Genomic DNA, 21,522 nt, shown 5'->3' on the forward strand with positions numbered 1-21,522 from the left:
CCACAATAAACATACCCATGTACGCGCTCAGGAGGACACACAATGTCCCCCTGTGTTCCTCAATGTTTTGTCATCCCTCTTCCTCTTTTCTGTTCAGATGCAGATTGCTTGTGACAGATAGCATTGGGCTGCTGCCATTTCATTAGCGTGATGTATTGCTGGTGACAGGCGGGGGCCAGACGGACTCATGGTTTGAGCATCGATTTTAAAACACTGTGCCATCTGAGAGAAACCTGCCAGCTGAGGATGGACAAGTCTCATCTCCAGAAACCTCAACCTCCAGTGACGTGACCCTGCAGGAAGAGAGCACAGCTGAGACTACCTCCCTCACTCACTCTGAGCACAGACCGAATATAATATCTCTGTTGTAACACCTCCAACTGTTGTGCTAGTATGTGTGTAAGAAAGTCAAAATAATGCAAACACCCTAAACTGTAGACTATAGAATGCTAGCAGCCAATTAGCTGTGTTTATTGCCTCAGAGAATGTTGGCAATCAGAATTTTCAGATCCAAGTTTTCAAAGCAACACAAGACTATAGGGAAATTTAAAGAGGCCAAATCGTCCCTGCCAAACATGCAGAACATTAGAGTCTCCAAACTCCCCAAAACCCACCACGAACAAAGCATGTTAATAGAAAAATAACTTTCCTGATGTTTCATTATGTCTCCTGTCTGAAGTTCAACTTTTTCCCCCACAGTCTTAACACTCTGATAATGCCTCATTGTAGGATCCCCGTGTGAATTAGAGAACCTTTTGTAGAGGAAAATGAAATAAAAATTCCAGGCAATCTCCTCCATTAAAAGGCCCATCACTGTAATGAGCCGGGGGCATGAAAGGAAAATGAGCCGTGAGAGAGGAAGAGACTTTTTATGTCAAGACCGAGACAATCAATTGTCTGTTTCTTATGATGGTGGAATAATTAGGCGGCTACTTTTACCAGGATCCCAGCATACACACACACACACACACACACGCACACACACATACACACATTGCTTAACCAATCTTTAGCCAGTGGGGAAACACTTTGGAGAATATCACAAGATGTGGTAATAACCAAAGTGATGCAACAAACCTTTGATGAATGTTTAATTTTTGCTTTAATGGTTCTGCTGAACTCTTTACTTTTGTGCTACTCATTAACATTACGTGAATCAAAGAGGATGGCGTTTCAAGAGAGAGAGATGGGAAGTAATATTAACTGACAAAAAAGATATGTATATGTCTAGATAGTAATTCTATAGTCCCTGTATCCAGTAAATACTTCCTTGTCCATGCATGCCTGAGCCATGCTACGCATGGATTCTGACTGTCTGAGGAGAAGTGGATTTTTCATTGCAATTAAGGCCCCCCCAAATCTTTTGGTGCTCTAAATTATTTATATATTCAAATGAATCTGACTTTGAGGACATTTTCCCCTTTCTTCTTCTCTTTCATGAATTTAGAGTGTACCCTTCAGAGGCATCAGGGAAAAATTGCCAAGACTATTAGTTGCTAAGGTTTTAGTAGAGCCGGGATTGCAAAAGGTTTCAGTATACTGGGCTTCTTTGTCACACTTCTTCTTTTTTTTTTACACAGCTGTTTTTGTTTTTGCCTTCTTCTCCACTCACAGCTGATGGTTTTGACACTGCGCCAATATCGCCTTTCCATCTGACTCATTGTTATTCTGGACATATGCTCGCCTGTCAGGCTGCTGTCCTGAGCGTGTGTGCTTCAATGTTATGCCTCAGTCTGTTTCCACTGCTCCCTGCCCTCAGATCTGTGCTGTTTATTTTGATTGCCATGACCATGCCATGGGATAAGAAGCTGGATGGTAGTCAGTACATATGTATTGGCATGTGCGATTTTGGGAATCTTTGAAACATTCTTTTACGGTCATAATTAGAGATGGAATGATTCTTTAACAACGATAAAGGAAATATAACTCAGCTTTCAATGTTGCTTTTTAAGGCTCTTTCTATGTAGGGAGCTCTGCAAAGTGGTCCAGAATATTAGACAGAGGAGGTTAAAATAATATCTGGCTTGGCACTAGTGGAACAGTGGTTGATGCGCGTGCCTCGTGTGTGGAGGCTGTAGACATCTAAGTGGGCGGCCCAGGTTCAAATCTGACCTGTAGCTCCTCTCCCGCATGTCATTCCTCACTCTCTTCTATTTTCAACTCCATCCACTGTCCTCTCTCCAATAAAGGCACAAAAAGCCTGAATTTGTTTTGAATTTAAAACAAATCTAGTGCATCTAAACATTTGTTTTCCAGTGTGTAAGTTTCAAGTTTAAAAATGTTCTCATAAGTTTAGACAAATAAGATAGTGAAATCTCCAGGTCCGCAGACAAAGCCTGGATGTAGTTGCATCGCCCTCACTTCTGCGTGTCTCCCCTTCATTAACATGCAACGCAGACACTGCTGTCCTCACAAGGGCAGCGCTAGCATGGCATGGAGTCAGAAACAGGCCGGGATATCAGGGAATAACATGGTATTGGCCGCCACGCCTTCTGGGATTAGTGACAAAAGAATGCGGAAGCCAAAGCTCTTATCTCGAGGCTTCAGTCCTCTCTCTCTCTCTCTAACACATAAAAACAACCAAAAATGACACACACAAATTCTTGAGTTTGCAAAAAGAAAAACAGGGGCACTTTTAAATACCATGTAAGCTGTGCCAAACACATTACTCCTTCAAGAAAATAAGGAATTGTGTGGGTGTGACCATTCCCTGTGATGGGAACAGAAATGCTCTTGCAGAGTGTGATTAGAGCTGAGGTCATAGGGAATAATAACTGGGTTAATTAAATGATGTGAAATGTTCTACTCCTCTATCTTTGGTGTGAACACAGTCAACCCCTGTACAACTGCTTGGAGTGTCACACTAAAAAATGTTTGCAACATGTTTTGTTTCCTTTGTTCCCTCCACGAATGGCTGTCGAATATGTGTGTGAAGTAAACCTCAGGAGCAGACATGAGGTGTTTGTTAAACTTGATTTGAATATGAAATAAAGTCAACCCACTCTCATCAGTTTCCTTTCTGTTCTTCACCACTGCACCTGGTGCCGGTGTCAACGGGCAGATGGCGGCAGGCGGACACATCTGTGGAGGAGGAGGAGCCTTTTACCCTTCACAGAGCAGGGACGGGCGTCATCTGCAACACAATTAACATCTTCATGAATACCATTAAGGTGCTAACGAGCTCAAAGAGGTTCTGGAACAGAAACACAATTTACTTTGGATCATTAAAATGTTTGTTTTTTGTTTTGTTTTCAAAGTAATATCTGACTTTTACAATCACAAAAAAAAAAAATCTAAATTTTGGCAAAATTCCCAAATTCCAAATCATACATAAGCAATGTGTCAGTTTAACATTGACAATGTAGCAGGTAAAGTCTGTCATCTAGTTGCTTGGACAACATTTTACATGAATCACAACAACAGGACAAAATCCGAAAAGAGATTAGAGTTAGGCTACTGCTTTGTCCACAGGGGGCGCCATAATCGTTCACATTTCACAATTTCAGCACTGAAAAAACAAATAAGGCATTCAAAATACCAAACTCAAGGCTTCACAATGACAGTCCGCAAACTAAATGGCCAAGTCAGCTTCTTATGTACAGTCGATCCTTAGTTTGGAGTGCTTTATCTAAAAACATTTAGATAAAAAAGAGGAAGTTTTTAGAACAGAATCACCTCTGGTTTGTTGATAGGTGAATTGAATGTATTGTATCCCCAATAAAAACATGGAAAGTTGATCTACAATGTATTTGTTTGATGTTTAGCATGAATGTATCTTACAAAATAGTAATTCAACATATTACATAGAGTGGTGTTCAGAGGAGAGAAAAAGAAGGAGGTTAGAATTCAAGTGTCAAGATAACGGTGGGTGAGGAAAGCTGGACTGAGAAATTGAGAGGTGTTAAAGTCCTTTTTTTTCTCAGGCAGCCTTCTCTCAATTCGTCTGCCAGTTTGGGGTCTGACGGTATAAAGACAGTCGCTGATTACACACCACTGGATACTGCTCACTGACACACTTTGCTGAGACAAGAGAGCATGTCGTCGACAGAAATACTGAGGACTAAAATAAAGGTTTGATTGTGAACGAAAGGGCATGCATGTAATGAGAAACATTGATTGATTGTTCAAATATCTAAGCAATTATCTAACAGCATGACGATCGACCTAGCTGTTTGTGTACCCATGTTAACTAACTATGGAGCAGCCTGTTAACTGTGAGGAATATTTCCTGAAGTGGATGGATTTAGCTGTTGACTAATGGGGTCATTATTGAAGGTTGCCGAGCAGGAGAGAGACACGTAGGAGGGCAGAGATAGAGGGAGTGACAACAAAGGGGAGGTGGGTGTTAGAGTGAGCGCTATTCCCCCCTTTCTTTCCTCTTTATCACTTTTGAATAGTAAAAAAAAAAAAAACTCAGTATTTTTTTATGAGTCACAGCCCCTCAGCAACAGATCTCATGTATGCGTGTGTTCCCTTTTGATTGTGAGCCCGTCTATTGAGAGGCTTCATGTCTAAGAGTGTCTACTCCAGCTGCACTGTCTGTGCTGTGTACCACTGAATGACAGAGAGAAGGAGAAAGACAGTAAGAGAGAGAGAGAGAGAGAGAGAGAGAGAGAGAGGGAGAACGAGAGAGGGCGAGTGAGGGAAAAGACACGGAGGGAAGATCTCAGGGGCGACAGATCTGGTCTGCTCAGCTGAGAGACCGAACACATCGGGATAGATTTCTGCACGATGTGAATGAACGCAAGGAGCAGCTTCACACACAAAAAGGTCTGTAACTATTTCTTTTTTGTGTGTGTACTATTCTGCTGCTGATGCTTTAGGCTACTCAAAATTAAATGTTTTACAAAGGTTTTTTTTAATGGGATACACAACAGGGATCATTTTAATCAAAATCTGATACTGAATGCAAAAAGACATTTTTCAGCCAAAATTTTAGGCGCCCTCAACTTTGTTTGGCGCATTATTCCTGCTGCTGAGCCGTAGAAAGACAACAACTACAAACAGAGACATCAGGGTAAGAAGAAACAGAAAGGTAGAGAAAGACACGTTGCAGGACACTTGCATGAGATGATAAAAAAAATGCAGGTGAAGACTCATTCACAAACTTGTGGAAACAGCACGCGTCTTCAGTGGCGGTTGAGAAAAGGAGGGATGGAACAGTTGGGTGATGAGTGAAGCGATTGTCCTGGCAGACTGAAGGGGCAGCAGGAGGACTGAAGAGTGTCTTCAGTGCACAAGAACACGAGCAGGGTTTGTGTCTCAAATGATGCAGCTCGTAACTCGCCGAGAAACATTCTGTCAGGAGGAATCAACTTACATGAGAACGAGGTGTAAAAAAAAAAAAAAACACTTCACAATAGAGATGAACCACAATACTAGGCAAACACGCAAACACACACACACACCAAAGCAAAAAATGCTTATCTGCTGGATACTCACATAAATCGTCCAATACTTCCTTTTCACAACGATCACTACTTCCTGCACTTAACTCATGTCATGTTGCCGTTCTTCTGCTGTTCATAGTATCCCCTTTGAAACACCTCTGACTTTTTTAAATCCTTACTTTCATGCCCTGAATATCAGACAGAATTTGGAAACAGGTGAACAGCAGCGCTCGACCCCTGTTGTTGCTTCGAGTGCACTCAGGTGCGCTGAGAGATTTTGTCCTTCAAATGTTTAGCCAATGAATAAAAACATGAGTCCATAGTTTTTGTCCAGATTAATTTAAATTCCAACCTGTTTCATTTGTCTTGCCAGGTTATTTTATTAGCAAATGTAACACAGTTGACATAGTCCTCGAAAGACCGCAGTAAAAACGGAAAGAACAATTGTGTTGGTGGAGGTTGAGAGTTTTAGGCACATTTCATAAAAGCACTTTCTTCTTACTTTCATCATTCCTGCATAGCTCTGACCTCTGGGCTGTCTGTGGTATTTGGGACTGCAGAGGCCATTTGGAATTCATGTGGTTGAGCCTTAGATCTTTTTTTCCCTTTTTTTTTTTTCCAGTAGATCCGTCTCAGAATATGGGATATTTAACATGTTTGAAATTCGGAATATTTGGACCTCATCTTGCCAATCTGGTGTTTGAGCTCAAACATGTCAAGTGCATGTCTGTGTGATATGAGCGCATACGAAAAAAATGTGTGTGTGAAAAAAAATATTCATGCATGTTAAATATTTTCCCTGGTATTGATTGTATTTGCTCAGCTTCTCTTTGTGTAGGAACAGGGTATGAATACAGTATAAGAAAGTATTCTCGCAGACACACACACACACACACACACACACACACACACACACACACACACGCACACACACAAATGCATAAAAGAATAGGGCCTAAATGCCATGACATTTTGCCTCACATTGATTTTTTCCATTATTCATGAAGAGAAAAGCTAACACCCGAGCCCGACACACGACACACCGAATGTGTGCGTCCCTGGGAAGTTCAGGTTTTAGCACATTGGCTGCATGCATGGACTGTTAATATGCGAGGCTGTTTCTTGTCATCGATAGAGATCTGTCCAACCCCAAGGCTTTCTGTGTTTGGCCCTGAATTGATAAAGTACTGTGAATATAAACAAGCCTAATGCAAAAACGATAGTCTTATAAAAAATTAAAAAAGGTGACTAAGATTAATCTACAGACAATGGATAAATAATCACATGCATTAACAGATTTTGTGGCGGTACTAAATCATCGATGGCTTTTAAGCACCTTTAGAGTTTAAAACTGGCAGTGCCTGATTGGTAAATGTAATTATTTAAGCACTAAAACTCACTAACCATGTAATAAAACGCTGTTAAAATAGATTTTGAACAAATAATTAGAAAACAGATCAAATATACTCTGGAAAACAGCAAAACAGGATTATATGTAAGACCTTAAATGAGACAAATTGTCCTAAATACATTATAACAGCACAAAGAGTGAGGACATTAAGAGGGGATCATGAGAAGATGATGAATGTGAGAAACAGATTGAGAAAGTAGAGCAGAGGAAGCTTCACGGCCCGAAGTCTCCAGAGGAGCTTTGCTGAACTTGCTCCACCAGCAGAGGATGAGATTGTCTGAGGAGTGATTTGCAGGGATTTTGCCGCTCTGTAAGGTGTTTGATCAGGACAAAAAAAAAGGACCTTTGGAGGTCAAGGCCCAATGTCTATTGAAACGACCTGATGTTGGACAAAACGTGTTAAAGTGAAGACCAAGTAAATACAGATGAAGCCGAGAGGGAGAACAAAGGGAGGGAGAACAAAGCTACAGAACATGTGAAGGTAAGTTTGCTCAAGGCAGTCCAGTTTGAAGAGAGTGCAGTGATATAGCCAAGCCAAGGGTAGACATCATTTAATGAAAGCTCTTGACATAGCCAAAAGGGCAATGCTGACATGGAAAAAGCTAAAATTCACGATCATAAAAAAGTCATAACTGGGAGTGAAAAGGAGAAGTACTTCTGTCAGAATCCATTGATGAGCTCTCAGCTGGCAGACTCAGGAGGAAACAAGAGAATAAGGACGCTGAGAGGCACAACAGTCTCTTAATGCCTGAACTCCACATGGCCCTGCATGTCTGGGAGTTAGGAGAAGACGCTTCTTCTATGTTCAGTTAAAAAAAAGAAACAAGAGCAAGTTAAGTCAAGTCAACGAAACCTAGGTTTTGGTGATGCCCAGCCCTACGGACTCCGGAAAACTTTAAGGCCATGTACTTTAGAAGAACAGCTTCATGCAGTTTCCATAATCTTTGGTCAAGAGTCCAACATCAGAAATCGTGTCACGAGCTAACAGATCCTGCATTCATGTGCAAATTATGTTAGCGATGACAAAGGACCCAAATTCCATAAGAACCTAATGAGAACATTAGGGTTGAACATATAGTTGGGAATCATGCGCTAACCACTTTAAAGTCTGCACCAAATCACTCGTTGGTTGAACAAATCACCTGCAGTCGTTTCGTTATTGGGCAGAATGGTTAGGCATTATTGTGATCTACAAAATGTAGTTTCATGTAGGCTGTGCAGGTTAAACTGACATACAGAAGATCCATTCAAATAAAGCATTGGGTTACCACATTCAGCACAGGTGTGTGGGCATCAAACTGCAAGGACGACCGAAAGCTGGCAATGCTAGCGGTACTAACTAAAGGTTGGGGTAAAAAAACGATTTTTTTTTTTCTTTTTTCCAATATCTTTTTGGGGGCATTTTCTGCCTTTAAATTAGAGGCAGAACAATAAAGAGTCAGAAATCAGGGAGAGAGAGAGAGAGAGAGAGAGAGAGAGAGAGAGAGAGTGGTGAATGACTTATGTGAAAGACCACCGAGGCCGCCCGCCTGGAGACCGACAGCCTCCAACCATTGTGCCACCATTGCCCCATGAGATTTTAAGTAGATTTCTAACTTCCAAAAATCTTTTTTTTTTGGCTTATCAGTCACTTCCTGCTGAGTGCTAAGTCTAGCTCTTTAGAATGCCAAATGGAGCTGCAAGAAATTCAGCCAGTCTCACAGACGAGTGGATTAAATCCTGAAGTATTTACTAATTCAAAGATAGTCTTTGAATCATGAATCTAGAATTGTTTCAATTCAAAAACAGATCTGAAATCGAATGGTGGCCCCAGAGCATCAAAAGCAAATCGTGTTGTGATGAACCCAAAGATTCCCAGCCCCCATACTAACGTTAGCCACGATCTTCAAAGCAATTTGACTCTGTTTACCTGCAGACGCTTTAATCTTTCATATAGCCGTGTCAAATGGATTGTGCACAATTTTGACCTTTTGACTGACTTTGAAATGAAACGAATATGGATTATTATTCCAAGCAAAATGTTGGTTGAGCAAAGCTAAGTTCTTATAACAGAAACTCAACAACAAATAACATGAAGCTCACTGGTAGAGGGATACAAAGGAGGATAAGATTACTTCAAACCACTCACGTCGCCTATTCTCAGCGGGGTCAGAGGGGAAATATTCTTGAAGATCTCAACGAGAGAGGGCAGTGCAGCACAGTTTTTGCTGGTGTCTGATAGATGACACTCTAAGAAGGAGATAGCCCAAACATGCTGTACCTTCAAAAAAAAAAAAAAGGCCCTTAGTGATCTCAAAATAATGCTTGCTGCTACAACAAAGGAAAATTACTACTGGTACTAATTGTGCGTAGGCGGTTGTGTGCCAGTGTGTGTGTGTATGTATATTTGACCTCTTCAGCCTCGGGGGGACTGCAAAGCCTGTCCTCTTAAAGTAGATTAGCTTGAAAAAGAACTGATCGTACCTTGTTGCCTGGATACAAAAAGCATCATTAAGCCCAATTATCAACCACTTAGCTCACAACGAGCAAGCTTCATCACAGATTTGAAAACAACATATCATTACCAAGAGAAACCTATACAGAGCAGGAGAGAGTGGGAGGGAATGGCAGAAGAAGAACATAGACAGGATAAGGAAAAGGGCAGAGGATATAGAGAAATAAAAACAAGGGGATGCAGAGGTGCGTGTACAGAGTCATGTGCATAAACATTTCTAATGAGCAGCATAGTTTGATGTTAAATTCCAGGACTAAGTTGACACTTACAAGTATACTGGTGAACCTGTTCCTCCTCAGAGATTGCCATTTTTAATGTGATTTTGGCTAATTGAGCTGACGTCAAGAGGTTCGCATTATTTCAGGAATGAAACAACAAATGCGACTGTTGTTTGGGAGAGAAAGGCAACATCTGATTTAAAGAAAATTGCAAGAGAAAAACAGAAAATATAACCATTTACTAGTCAGCAAACGGAGGGCAGGGCGAGACATTCACAGTGAATCTCAACACTTCTACTTTGAAAAGTTGCAGAACAGAAAAGTGCCAATATAAGCTGACAAAAGTAGCTCACACTCTTTCATTGGCCGTGGAAGACCACTGGGAGTATTTGATAAAGAAAACAGAGTTGGGGGGCAAGAGAGCATGCAATTATAAAGAGAGAGAGAGAGAGAGAGAGAGAGAGAGAGAGAGAGAGAGAGAGAGAGAGAGAGAGACTCATCCCCTCCTCATTACACTGTGCATCTCCCTGAAGGTACAGTGGGCTGTAAATGAAAGGGAGCAGACAAATGGAGAGAAGGGGGAGAAAATGAAAGGGAGTGAATAAGTGGAAAAGAAAAGAATTTGGGCCCAGAGAGGCTTACTTGAACTTCAAAAGCGACATAAGTCAATAGTGGATTAAGAAAAGTTGTATAGCAACATTGACATTTGTAGCTAAAGGGCTCAGAATGAAACCCAAGCTCGGCCCCAACTAATGCCACACATTTAACTGTTGGAGGGCCCCGCACAAAAGAAATCTCACAAAAACAACTTTTTCCTTCTTGCTGTTATCTGGTTTTACCTCTACAAACCCACCATACCAAAATAGCAAGATCCTTAAAACCTATGTAAGGCAATAGGTTTAAAGGTCACAGCGAAAAGCTAAAAAAAAATCAACCAAACATATTTCTTACATTAGGCTGCTCTAGTCAAGAATTAACTGGGCTCTAATATTTACAGTATATGGTGTATATATGAACTTAAGTTTGTCAATTGCTAATGCTAATGGCTAAATTAGACATCAACACATTGACCTGTAAATCCTTAACACTTCCAGCACATACACGGATCCCAGCTCCGCATGTGGGATATATGGTAACCAATATTTACAATCCATGGTGGATGTCTGCAAGAAGTCACACTCAGGTTCTTGTTTATGGTCGAGGCTGGACGTAAAATATAACAGATAAATGACATGACGATACCTGGATGACACGTGTTCTACCTTTGTACACTAGGTGGCGGTATGCTACATATAGCAGCCTTTTTGTTTGCGACCGCCAAATAATTAAGAGAATGAAGAAGTGTTCAGTAACACATGAAATGTTTAATGTGTTCAGTAAAGTTCATGCTGCATTTTCTCAGTATTAATCCTTTGAAACTACTTTTTTCTGTGAACATCTAGCTAATCTTAAGCATCACCTGTTTGCTCTTAAGAGGGATGCTTTTGAAAAACTGAAGAATGTGCTTTGCTGGATTTGTTCAGATCAGAATACACTTTTAAGTTCATCAAATGCAAAGAATACAACACCTCAAACCTTTAAACATGTTTGTAAAGTTTTACATAAGCTATAGCTTATTATAACATGAAATTATGTCAAACAGATCAGCTTTTCCCTGACTTGTAAACAGTCCTTTGCATACAGGTGGCAAGCTTGCATTTATTGCAGTTTATGTAAATAATTTGGTTGATTTTTGTTTACACGATCCTGACTATAATGTGACCATGCACACATCTATGTATGGTCAAGGTGAAATGCATAGGCCTAAGTATGAGAACAAAGGGAGAGGAAGGAGATGAGAGCTTGAAGATAAGAGTGAAATGAGCACTGAAAGCCGAGGTTATGTTGGGGGCCTGACAGAGGCAATAGTCATCTATGCAGCGGGTGAAACAAAGGCTAACTAGAAGATGATGGGAAATGCTGAGAGGAGAGTGTGAGATGACGTGTAACAAAAGGGTTAAGGTTGTATTTAAACTACATTTTCTGAGGAACATCATTAGCTGATTTAATGTGCAATAAAGAAGGGGCTCTCTCAGCTCTCAGCTGTCTTTGTGGAAGCTGATTATGAGGAGGTTTATTTCATCAGATAGGGTCGCTTTAGTTTATGAGCATGCATCTCAGGGTGCCACTGCCTGACAGGCATTCAATGACACAAGCACTCCCCCTGCTGTTACCCCTTATTACAATCTAGTCAGCATCCTTCAAACTGTCAAGCTCTTTGACATAAAGCATCTGTTGTTGAAAGGTTATTAAACACTGACAAATAATAATGTATTTAAGAATAGACTTAAATACATTATTATTATACATTATTATTATTATATTTATTTTTGTCATTAGACAAAAAAATCACCCTGCACATGACATTTCTCATTGCACTTATTTTGTGATTAGGTAACCATTTTGAAACTTCAGGATCACTTCAGCAAACATACCATTTTATAGGCTACTGTTTATTAACATATATCAATAGCATATTCATTGGTTGTAGCCTAGGTCACTTGTTGTAGAATATTAGATTATTACAAATAATACATGTTTGCCTGTTCTTTGCAGCAAATATATTTATGTAGAGCAGGCTACTCTCCATAGCCCTCAAGACAAGAGTTATGTATTTGCATTTATTATAGTTTTATTGATTTACTTAAAGAAAGATTTTTAAGGTTATTCCCTGGAGCAATAAACAAAAAACCCCCCAATGAAGTCAGAGTGGAGTTCAATAATTTTCCTGATCTCTCCATGTGTTGCGCAAAATGAAATTAGCATTGATTGCAAAGTACTGTATTAGCCAGAAATCTGTTCTGTATCTGAGGCTGTTTGAAGTAAATTGTTCACATTGAATTAGTGTCACTGAAGTCCTCTCTGTCTTTCCCTTAATCTCAGTCAAAGATTAGCATGTGGGTGTCAAGTGTCCTAGAGGGAAAAATTAAACTCCTGACAGCTCTAGCAGACTAAAGAGAATTTCTTTTCTTCCAAATTAAATCTCGTTCTGTTTTTTCCCTCATGCACATCTCTGCTGAAGGTCAGCCAGGATGTCAGGGATGGACGTCCCATTGGTGGACCAAAATGAGACAGGAATCCCTCCCGTAGACAATGGCACCTTCCTCCGTTTCTCCCCTACCTCTTCATCCCCGTCTGCGGCCGCCTCCTTACCAGGACGTCAGGGCAATGTGTACGTTTACGTGTGGCTCTTCTTCGGGCTGCTGATATTCCTTCTGACGCTGCTCATCATCTCCCTCCACAGGCTGAAGAACATCATCTCCTCCTCCTCCTCTGTCCCCGACTGCAGCAGTGAGGGGGGGAGCTCCTTCACAAACATGGAGATCTGTAGCATCTCTTCTCAGAGGTCCACCATCTCTTCATTGTCCACTTGAAAGGAATGGAAGGATCAAAAACTAAACTTTTGTATGCATGCATGGGACATCAGGAATGCACACCCACAACTTCCTCACTGTGACAACCATAAAAAGACACAAGGACAGTGTGACTTTACACGTCTTGCATGCATATTATAATCCGATGGGATGGCATCAAGCACGGCGTGTTTGCAAATGCGCTTGGGAAATATAAAGTAGCGCACCATGTGATGTACAGGTCTTAAGGGGTAAGAGGGACAATAAAGTCTTATTCAGAGAGCTAAGACAAAGGAGCAAGTGAGACTGCTTTCTTTCTGCATAAAAGTTGAAAGTAGGAATTAGTATCGGTCCTCTTTCTTTTTGTAAAAATGAATTTCTTGAACCGTCCTTGACATATTTACTGTAGGGCAAATAACAAATTGATGCTATGTACAGCATGTCTAATAATGTCTGCAGGCTACATTCATTACAATAAAGAACACTACTTTGTACAGGAGTGCATGTTAATGCCTCAATGGTGATGCTGTAACTTCATTGTATTTTACCACAGCTTAGGATGTGATACTTGACAAAAACGTACACATTATAACACCCTCCGTTATTCCCGAGTGTGGAGAAAGGAGACAGCAAAGACATCCTGCCGTGGGTGTAAAGGTGAATAAGAAATGAGGGTTGTGTCAGCATCTCAGAGAAGCTACAGACAGGCCGGGTCAAAAGGGGCATGAACAGCGAGATGAAATTCTGGTTCTGAACGACAGGGCTACCAGCGTGACGGATTACACTCTCCTTCCTGTCAGCTCATATGGCGTCTGATAGCCGTCTCCATAGTGACTGAAGCATGAAAGCTCTGTGCAGCTGTCAGCCTATTCTTTACTTCAGGCTTTAGACTCAGTAAGGGCTGATTCTGCCGAAAATATATATATTTTTTTTGATGGTGTATATTTTTTTTTAAATGTTTCATTCAATAATCAGAGACCAGCAATTCTGAATATGGCGCTGTTGGCAGAAAAATGCCTGGAAGCTTAATTTTCAAAGTTCCAAGACTCTGCGATATGTAATAGCAGAATCAAGACTTGTGTTCTGGATTAAAAATACATTGTTGTGTTTGTTAATTAAGATAAATCACTTTGGAGTAGTCACTGAATAGACAGTAATCATTCAACTTCAGCAGTAAATAACTTCAATGCATATTTAGTGGGTGGACAGGGACCCAATCAAATAAAAAAATATTAAATCAGTAAAAAAAACTTTTGTGTTATTGCAGATAAGCCAGGATCATGATTTCCAGTTTGCTATCCATACTGAAATGACAAAACAATAACAACCACTGGGTCATTCTGTAAAGCTGTACACCAGTCAGTGTGCACATGTCTAGATTTGAAATAAACCCCATAACATTGTTTTTTTAATTTGTCAAGAAATAAATTCATTGCAATACAGATTGAACCTTATTTGTTGAGCAGTTTAGGCAGTTGAATTAAAGTTTTGAATATTTTAAGTGTAAAGGATTAATCATTCAAATTACATCCTCAACTATTGGCCTTCAAACAGGCTTAATCTTCATGTGCACAAATACCATAAAGTTAATTCATCACAACGTTTAGACCAGACATCTTCTCTATCGTCAGGCATTAAGATCTACACACATCCGTCTGTGTACGCCCGGAGAGTCTGTGCGCGAAGGAAGTGCTGCAGGATTTAACGTCTAAAAGAAAAAGAGATGCAAAGCAGCTAGATCACCAACTTGGTCAAGTGTGCTTTGGGTGTACCGTTACAACTCAAGGGTTTGTGGAGTAAAATTTGGTTCTGGAAAATACTTCTACGAAAATACGTCCTTGATGTCTCACTTTCCCCGTGTAGAGCTGCTTTCATGCTGTAAAAAGAAAATAACGTGACCAATGAAAAGGAAAGTCATCAAATTCTTTGCATATTTTATTTTTCTTATCATGATTTTTTTTTTCAACTCACACATGTCATATTTTACATCTTTGCAATAAAACATGAATACAATAGTTTTTAGGGTTTCATAGATCCAAAAATATTTAACCTTTTTTTGGATACGTAAGTTGAACCTGTCGATAGAGTATGTGCATGTGCGCATTTGATCAAGATGGCTTCACACATACAGAACATCTCACATTTCATCCCTCCTCCTCCTCCCCCGCCTCTATCAGCTACAGAATCATGATATTGCTTACAACTGTGAGGTTGTAAAACATAATAATCACACATGGGCTCAACGTTTTTTTAAATTACAAACATCAATGCACAAATAATCCCGTCGGGGAAAATGGACCTAAACAAAATGGCAGCCAACCAGAAAGAACCAAGCTAATAAATAATGATGTGTGATTGGTGCAAAGTGCAAATACAAAAACAAACTTTTACATTGATTTGATTCTCTTTTTTAAATAATCAACAAATGTGGGTAAGTGAAGGTTTTCCTTTGCGCTTTCAGTCTTATTCAGCTGATTAAGTCTCCCACCGAGCCTGAACCAAGACTATGTACATATTTGACAAAACAATCACCAAATATACAAAGGAAATCATCATCAGTTCTCGTGGTCGTCGTCCATGGTGGCACTGGCAAGATCTCTTTATCGTTACCATCTCCGGCAAAATTATCACCATCCTTGACACCGCCATTTTTACCATCAGTCTTGTCAACATTATAGTAATTATTACACAATATTTTACATACAGCAAGTCATTAATAAATTAAAGGTGATAAGCGCAGTTTGTGTAGTGAAATAACACGTGTAGACTCTGACGGAAGCAGAGTCTTTATTTACATACAAATCAGATCGAACCCTGCTGCAGGTAAAAGAAAGAATGTAAAATAAAACCAGAAAACATTTTAAATTAAATTAGATCAGAAGCCCTGGGCAATTCTTTTGAAGTGAATTTAAGATCGAGCCAATAGCACCAATTGTTTGAATAGTCGGTGGGGCTGGTTAGTTTCAGTCCGTATGTAGTCAGTTTAGACACATTGGAGGAGTCTTAATTTATAATCCACCCAAATATAATCCCATGACTGAACTCCCCTCAATCAAAAAAAGGAACAAACTGGTTCAATAAAGAAGAAAATTAAAAGAAAAACAGAAGAAATAAAAAGAAAAAAAAAACGTAGGATCTTTGTCTGTGAAGCATTAAGTGTACCATGACCTTCACAAGTCCTGTGAGTGGTACAGGTATAATCAACCTCTACGAGCTCTGCTTGACTGCTCTTTATTTCCATTCTGCTGCCTGTCTATGTTATGAGCAGGTTGTGGTGTGTATCTTCGGAGTATAATGTGTCTGTAGTTACTCACGTGTGTAGGGACACGTGTGCACAGACGAGCCCATTCCCACCAGTGCTGCCGCTACTTCCAATCAAGTGAACTTCACAAGGATATAGAGCCTAAAGGTCCGGTACTTGTTTTTGAGATCCTCTCAGTACCTGTAGTTTCCCCACGTTGTACTGCAGATACGTAGCAGAATGCTTCACCTCTTCTCTCTCTTGTTCGCCTTCTCTCCCTTCGTCACTCTCCTGTCCACCTCAGTACCTGTTCTGGTGTTCATAGTGCCAGCGGTTGAAGTCTATGTTGAACGCCACTATGCTGCCGGATGCCATGCCAGTGATCAGAGTCCTAAAAGAGCAAAAAAATAGGATGAAAATCGATGAACCAAACTATATTAATAAAAGCACGATCTATTTTTGAGGTTTGAATTTAACAGAACATTTCCAGAGTCCAGGGACGTCATCTGACAGATTTGTGGCAAAATAACGGAATGATAATCCTGTACTCCCCTGTGAGGTAACCCAGTTTCCATAACAGCAGTGGTCCAAAAAAAACACCGTCATGAACTTGGCTGTTTTCACAGCGTGCATCTATAGTATTACTGGCTGTTACCTCTGGTCATGTGAGAGGTCCATGGCGCGGATGCCCGCGTCACAGCCTGGATAGATGTAAAGCTGTTTGAAGTCACACGCCTGCCACACTTCCACAACTCCATTATCACCTCCTGTTACCAGATTCTGTCCGTCGCTGCTCAACAGGATGGCCTGAACAGGGAAGAAGAAAGTGAAATACAAAAAAAACCACAAAACGATATAGCGGTACGTTTACATACATGTACAGTTCACACTGTGAAAGCCTTACCCGTGTGGAATCGTTGACCTCCATCTGTGCCAGCTGTTTCCCATTGATGCTGAAGTTGCAGAAGTGGCCTCGCTCGTAGTAGATGATGCAGTGACCCTCACTGGACACCGAGATGAGGCGGGGCCTCTGGCACAGCTCAGGCCCCTCCAGCGCTCTGAGCAGGTCTCCTGTGATAGTATGGACCAAGCACGGGCCCTCTGAGGGAAGAGAACAAAGAAATCAAGTGAGGAAGTTATAACGTGTGACACAGTTTATCAACATGTTTGTCTGGACATGCAGTGAGTATCTATTTATTTTTAGTAAATAAGTATTTTGGAAATCCTTGGAGAAATTTCACATTTGCAGGACAATTTCATGTTTTCTGGAGTCTGACTTTGAAGGCAGTTACAGAAAGGATGTCATCTAATCAAGGCAGAAGTAAACCAACAAAGGACAGTACCTCTATTCCTACTGTATGTGTAGTAACTTACTCCCATGATAGAAGCTTCAGAGGTTTTTAACGTTTTAATACTGTATTATTTAGAATTTTAATCACATGACTATTCACCGTGCTACTAATCTAAATGAACTTAAAAGTAAAATGATATATCTCTTCGGCACAGACAAACATGAAGAAACACAAACCTTTAGCTCCACTGATGACCAGTCCCAACTCTGCACAGACAGACACACACACCACCTCGTGGTCATGTCCTGTCAGTACTGCCCTCGGAGCAGGGTAGTCACCTAGAGGATAAAACATAGTCAGCGACTGTGAGGTTGAAAGCTTTTCAAAACTTTTTTTCACACAGATACAAAAATGACAAACTTTCATTTGTCGTTGTTTTCTTCATGTCCGTACTCACTGTTGTTTGGATTGTCACCAATTATGTGGTGTCTTCCGCTCCAGTACCAAAGAAGAAGAGTGGCGTCTCTCGAGCCAGACACGATGTAGCAGTCTCCTCCGATGTAGGACTCTGACCTGGCCAGACATGTCACAACATCCCAGTGACCAAAAACAATCTGGGTCAGCTTTCCTGTGGATAGGGAGTGAGAAAGACAGAGGAGTTTACACTTCACAGCAAGGTGCACATGGAGAAAAACAAAAAAATCTAATTTCCTGAAAAAACATCAATCTCGTCAAAAAAATAAATGAAACTGCACCAACATGATCCTCATCTCACACATTTTATTTCTAATCTGGAGTTTCCAATGTACAGTCCGGCAGAAACATGATTTATGAAATAAACATAACGTACCAGTTTCAGTGGAGTAAACCCGGAAGCTCTTGTCCCAGAAGCCACATACCAGGATGTAGCGGTTGTCAGCGGTAACCACAAAACAGTGCGTGTTGATTTGGATGCTCTGGTCGACCAGGTCAGTGATCTGCCGTTTGTTCACACCTGAATTGTTTGCTGAATGCGAGCACAGGAGGGAGACCGAAAGGTTAATGAGGGCGTTCACATGGGATAAAGGTTAACAAGCAAGTTAATGGACACTAACCTTTCCTGATCTTTCGTGACTCCGCTCACTGTTTTAAGTGACAACACGACTTACTTTGAAACCTCTGTCTCAGCATTATATGTATATCCCTAAAGTACCATGTCTGACCTGGCTGACCTCATTATATCATCTCAGAGAAAAAAGGTGTCCTTAAAAACCTTATCACTGCTCCATGTGTCACAATCAACTGTAAAGATGAATAAAGTTCAACCACTGGAACTTGTTGAGGAGATTTTTGCGCACTGACCTATGAGAGGGTCCATCTCTATGGGGAGATGATGAGCCTGTTCCAGGGAGTATCCAGGAGCTCCACGGAGGCCTGAAAGGGTCAAACATCACAGGCAGTCAAACACACACACACACGTCCATATACAGTATGGGATAAAGGTTAAAGTACATCCTTACATTCAATCCCCTTGTCGGGTACGAGAGAAAGCTGTGATGCAGATTTATGTTCAAATAGAAGTGCTGTGAATAACGAACCTCAGCTGCCTTATGACCCTCCATAATGCCATTACAAGAGTAATTACACAGTGTTTGCTGCTCTAATAAGACCGTGACTGAGGCACGTTAATAACTAATACTTAAGTGCCGACCAAAATCCCTGGGCTCAACGACGTCCACTGAACTTAAGTAACAGCTCTCTGAGTTTAGAAGCTTTACAGGCCTCATTGCAAACCTACTGTCCTAATAGTCAAATAGTGTATCTAAATTGCCTTTTTAGTATAACAGTATAATGTAAAATTGTCATTTGACTTTTTTCAATATGTACAACTTTTGAAATATCTAAGTGCAAAGTAGTTTGAGCAAGAGATTAATTCTCTTTAAAAAGGTGCAGTCAAGGTTGCACTATCAGGGTCTAATTTCCCAGTTTCTTTTTTAATTACTACTTTAACTACTTAAACTAAACATTCAAAAAAGACTCGAGTGCTCCCTGCAGTTATACTAAAAACGCCTGCAGGTACGCAGATCATTTACACATCTTTGCCATTTTTCTCAAATCTTGAAACGACTAGGATTCAGGATTAGCATCGTATTCGTTCCTTATTTATTTCTAACACTATTAATTCACCCTTATTATGAAGTGTCATGATATGTTATGGAGAAGTTATAAAGAGGAAGATCTAAGAACTATCTCTATACACTGAGTCATTAGAGTCTATAAACACACTGATGATGGTTAAACCGTAACACATTCATGTCATGCTTTATCCTTCCGAGTGATGTAGCTCTGAGCACTCACCGACTGTGTTGTGCCAGCGGTTGACGGCAAACAGCCGGCTACATGTGACGGTGACAGCGGCTGGTATGCTGAGGTGGGGGAGCGTGTTGGCTGCGACGTGGGTGACGGGGGAGTTGGAGGGGAACTTAAGCACCATGATGACATCCTGCTGCATCTGATCCTTAAACATCAGTGGGCTCTGGGGAAGGAAACACTGGTGAGACAGACAGAGAAAGAGAGAGAGAGAGAGAGAGAGAGAGAGAGAGAGAGAGAGAGAGAGAGAGAGAGAGAAGGACAGAGAGAGAGAGAGAAGGACAGAGAGGAGGAGTAGGAGAGGAGGGAAGAGTGGGGAGGGACGGTCAGGGGAGAGAGGATGACAGGGAGGGGAATGGAGGGATAGACAGAACAGATGTGACAGACGGAGGGAGGGAAAAGGTCTATTAGTGGGAGCACAGGGTCAGAGCAGGCACACACACTGAGGGGGGCTCTGGGCCGAGGAGAGGAGGTGGAGGCGCTGGCTGGTCGGGGGGTCAGGACTGACAGGTTTGGGTTGAAATGGATGTTTCTGATGTGGAGACACTGAGGCCTCGAGCTGCTGAGGGAGCAGGGAGGACAGAGAGGCCTACATGTGCTTCCAAAAGAAGCAAGACATACTGTTGTATGTAAAGAAAAATCTCACACGTTCATACAGCTACGTTAAACTACATCCTCACAAGTAATGCAGCTATTCACATAAGGAGACTACATGTATGTGAAAAATATTTGTTGCATGGGTTGAATTTTTCATGAAGGTTGTTTAACGGAGTCTTAGTACTAATATAAAGCCAAGTGGCAGCTGTAACAAAGACTAAAAAAATAATAATAATCTGTTATCACACTGATGATCCTTTCTTTTGCTTTTAAAGCTAAAAAAGCATCAGTATTTCTTTTAGTCTCATAACCAGCTTAATGTTCGAACCTGTCTTCCTGTTTCAAACAGAACTTCACACTAAAAACCTGACCTATGGAGCATGCAACATGTATGATATCAAAGAGACCAGACAAAAAGAGAATACTGTCTATGAATAAGCTAAATTGGTTGAGCAATTCTCACCAGATGCATTGCAGAGGAGCGGGGTGGGTGTGGCTCTATCAGCAGCTGTGAGGGGACCTGACCACATGCCTGGATCTGCAGCTCAATCACCTGTTGTTGAGAAGACACATATCATGAGAGGAAGGTCAAACACTTTTTGGAAACGTGAAAACAAGCTGCACTCCTTCCCCTTCATTTCCATATTTAACTTACCCTGTGTGTGCATTTATTTGTCTTTTAAGCATGCGTCTTGAAACAAATACTGTTACTGTACGTACTTTGATTTCTAGATAAAAAATAAGATTTGCTGCCATGAGGACAAATAATCGAAGAACAATTACAAACACCATACACATCTGGTACTAGTTTATGAGCTTGAATGAAGCATTTCCCGCCACAGTGTAAGAGACTGTGATTATCAGTTTGTGAGCCAACTGAGAGTGATGTGTTGCCATAGAAACCAACCTCACGCTGCACAGCATCTAGAATGTCCAGGTTGACTGCTCCCTCATAAGACATGAAGTCAAACACGTTGAGAGCACGGACCGCCTCCGGCCCTCGCTGCTTGTAGCCGAATATGAGATCAATCCACTGGTGGAGCTGACACGACACAAACTCGCTCTCCAACGCCTGGAGACAGTGAGGTGAGAGGGAGAGACGAAGTCAAGAATGAGTTCAGTAATTGTCTCCCCAGCA

The 21,522-nt window shown here is 41.0% G+C and overlaps 2 protein-coding genes across 11 annotated transcripts in view; one reads left to right on the forward strand and one right to left on the reverse strand.

Annotated features, from left to right (window-relative positions):
* The first annotated feature begins 3,840 nt into the window (after positions 1-3,840).
* Positions 3,841-13,827, forward strand: sertm1 (serine rich and transmembrane domain containing 1). Of its 2 annotated transcripts, none has more exons than XM_079355550.1 (2): positions 3,841-4,071; positions 12,580-13,827. In XM_079355550.1, exon 2 carries the CDS (start codon positions 12,585-12,587, stop codon positions 12,924-12,926), a length of 342 nt encoding a protein of 113 aa, XP_079211676.1. In that variant the 5' UTR covers positions 3,841-4,071; positions 12,580-12,584; the 3' UTR covers positions 12,927-13,827. The 2 variants fall into 2 exon arrangements, with proteins under 2 accessions (XP_079211676.1, XP_079211675.1); XM_079355549.1 differs by lacking the exon at positions 3,841-4,071 and adding an exon at positions 4,104-4,770 and having other exon boundaries at positions 12,580-13,826.
* A 2,496-nt stretch (positions 13,828-16,323) lies between these two features.
* nbeaa (neurobeachin a) overlaps positions 16,324-21,522 on the reverse strand; it is a 58,706-nt gene continuing 53,507 nt past the window's right edge. For 8 of the 9 annotated variants that reach the window (XM_079355744.1, XM_079355746.1, XM_079355751.1 and 5 more), the window contains 10 exons: positions 21,292-21,456; positions 20,848-20,937; positions 19,776-19,968; positions 18,780-18,851; positions 18,289-18,444; positions 17,896-18,066; positions 17,675-17,776; positions 17,051-17,247; positions 16,802-16,953; positions 16,324-16,537 (listed from right to left, as the gene is read on the reverse strand). In XM_079355744.1, coding sequence (XP_079211870.1) covers positions 16,447-16,537; positions 16,802-16,953; positions 17,051-17,247; positions 17,675-17,776; positions 17,896-18,066; positions 18,289-18,444; positions 18,780-18,851; positions 19,776-19,968; positions 20,848-20,937; positions 21,292-21,456 — 1,389 coding nt within the window. In that variant the 3' untranslated portion in view covers positions 16,324-16,446. The remainder of the gene's footprint in view (positions 16,538-16,801; positions 16,954-17,050; positions 17,248-17,674; positions 17,777-17,895; positions 18,067-18,288; positions 18,445-18,779; positions 18,852-19,775; positions 19,969-20,847; positions 20,938-21,291; positions 21,457-21,522) is intronic. The other variant, XM_079355747.1, reaches the window with a different exon arrangement.

This window comes from Symphodus melops (genome assembly GCF_947650265.1).
Source record: "Symphodus melops genome assembly, chromosome: 11".
Lineage (NCBI taxonomy): Eukaryota > Metazoa > Chordata > Actinopteri > Labriformes > Labridae > Symphodus > Symphodus melops.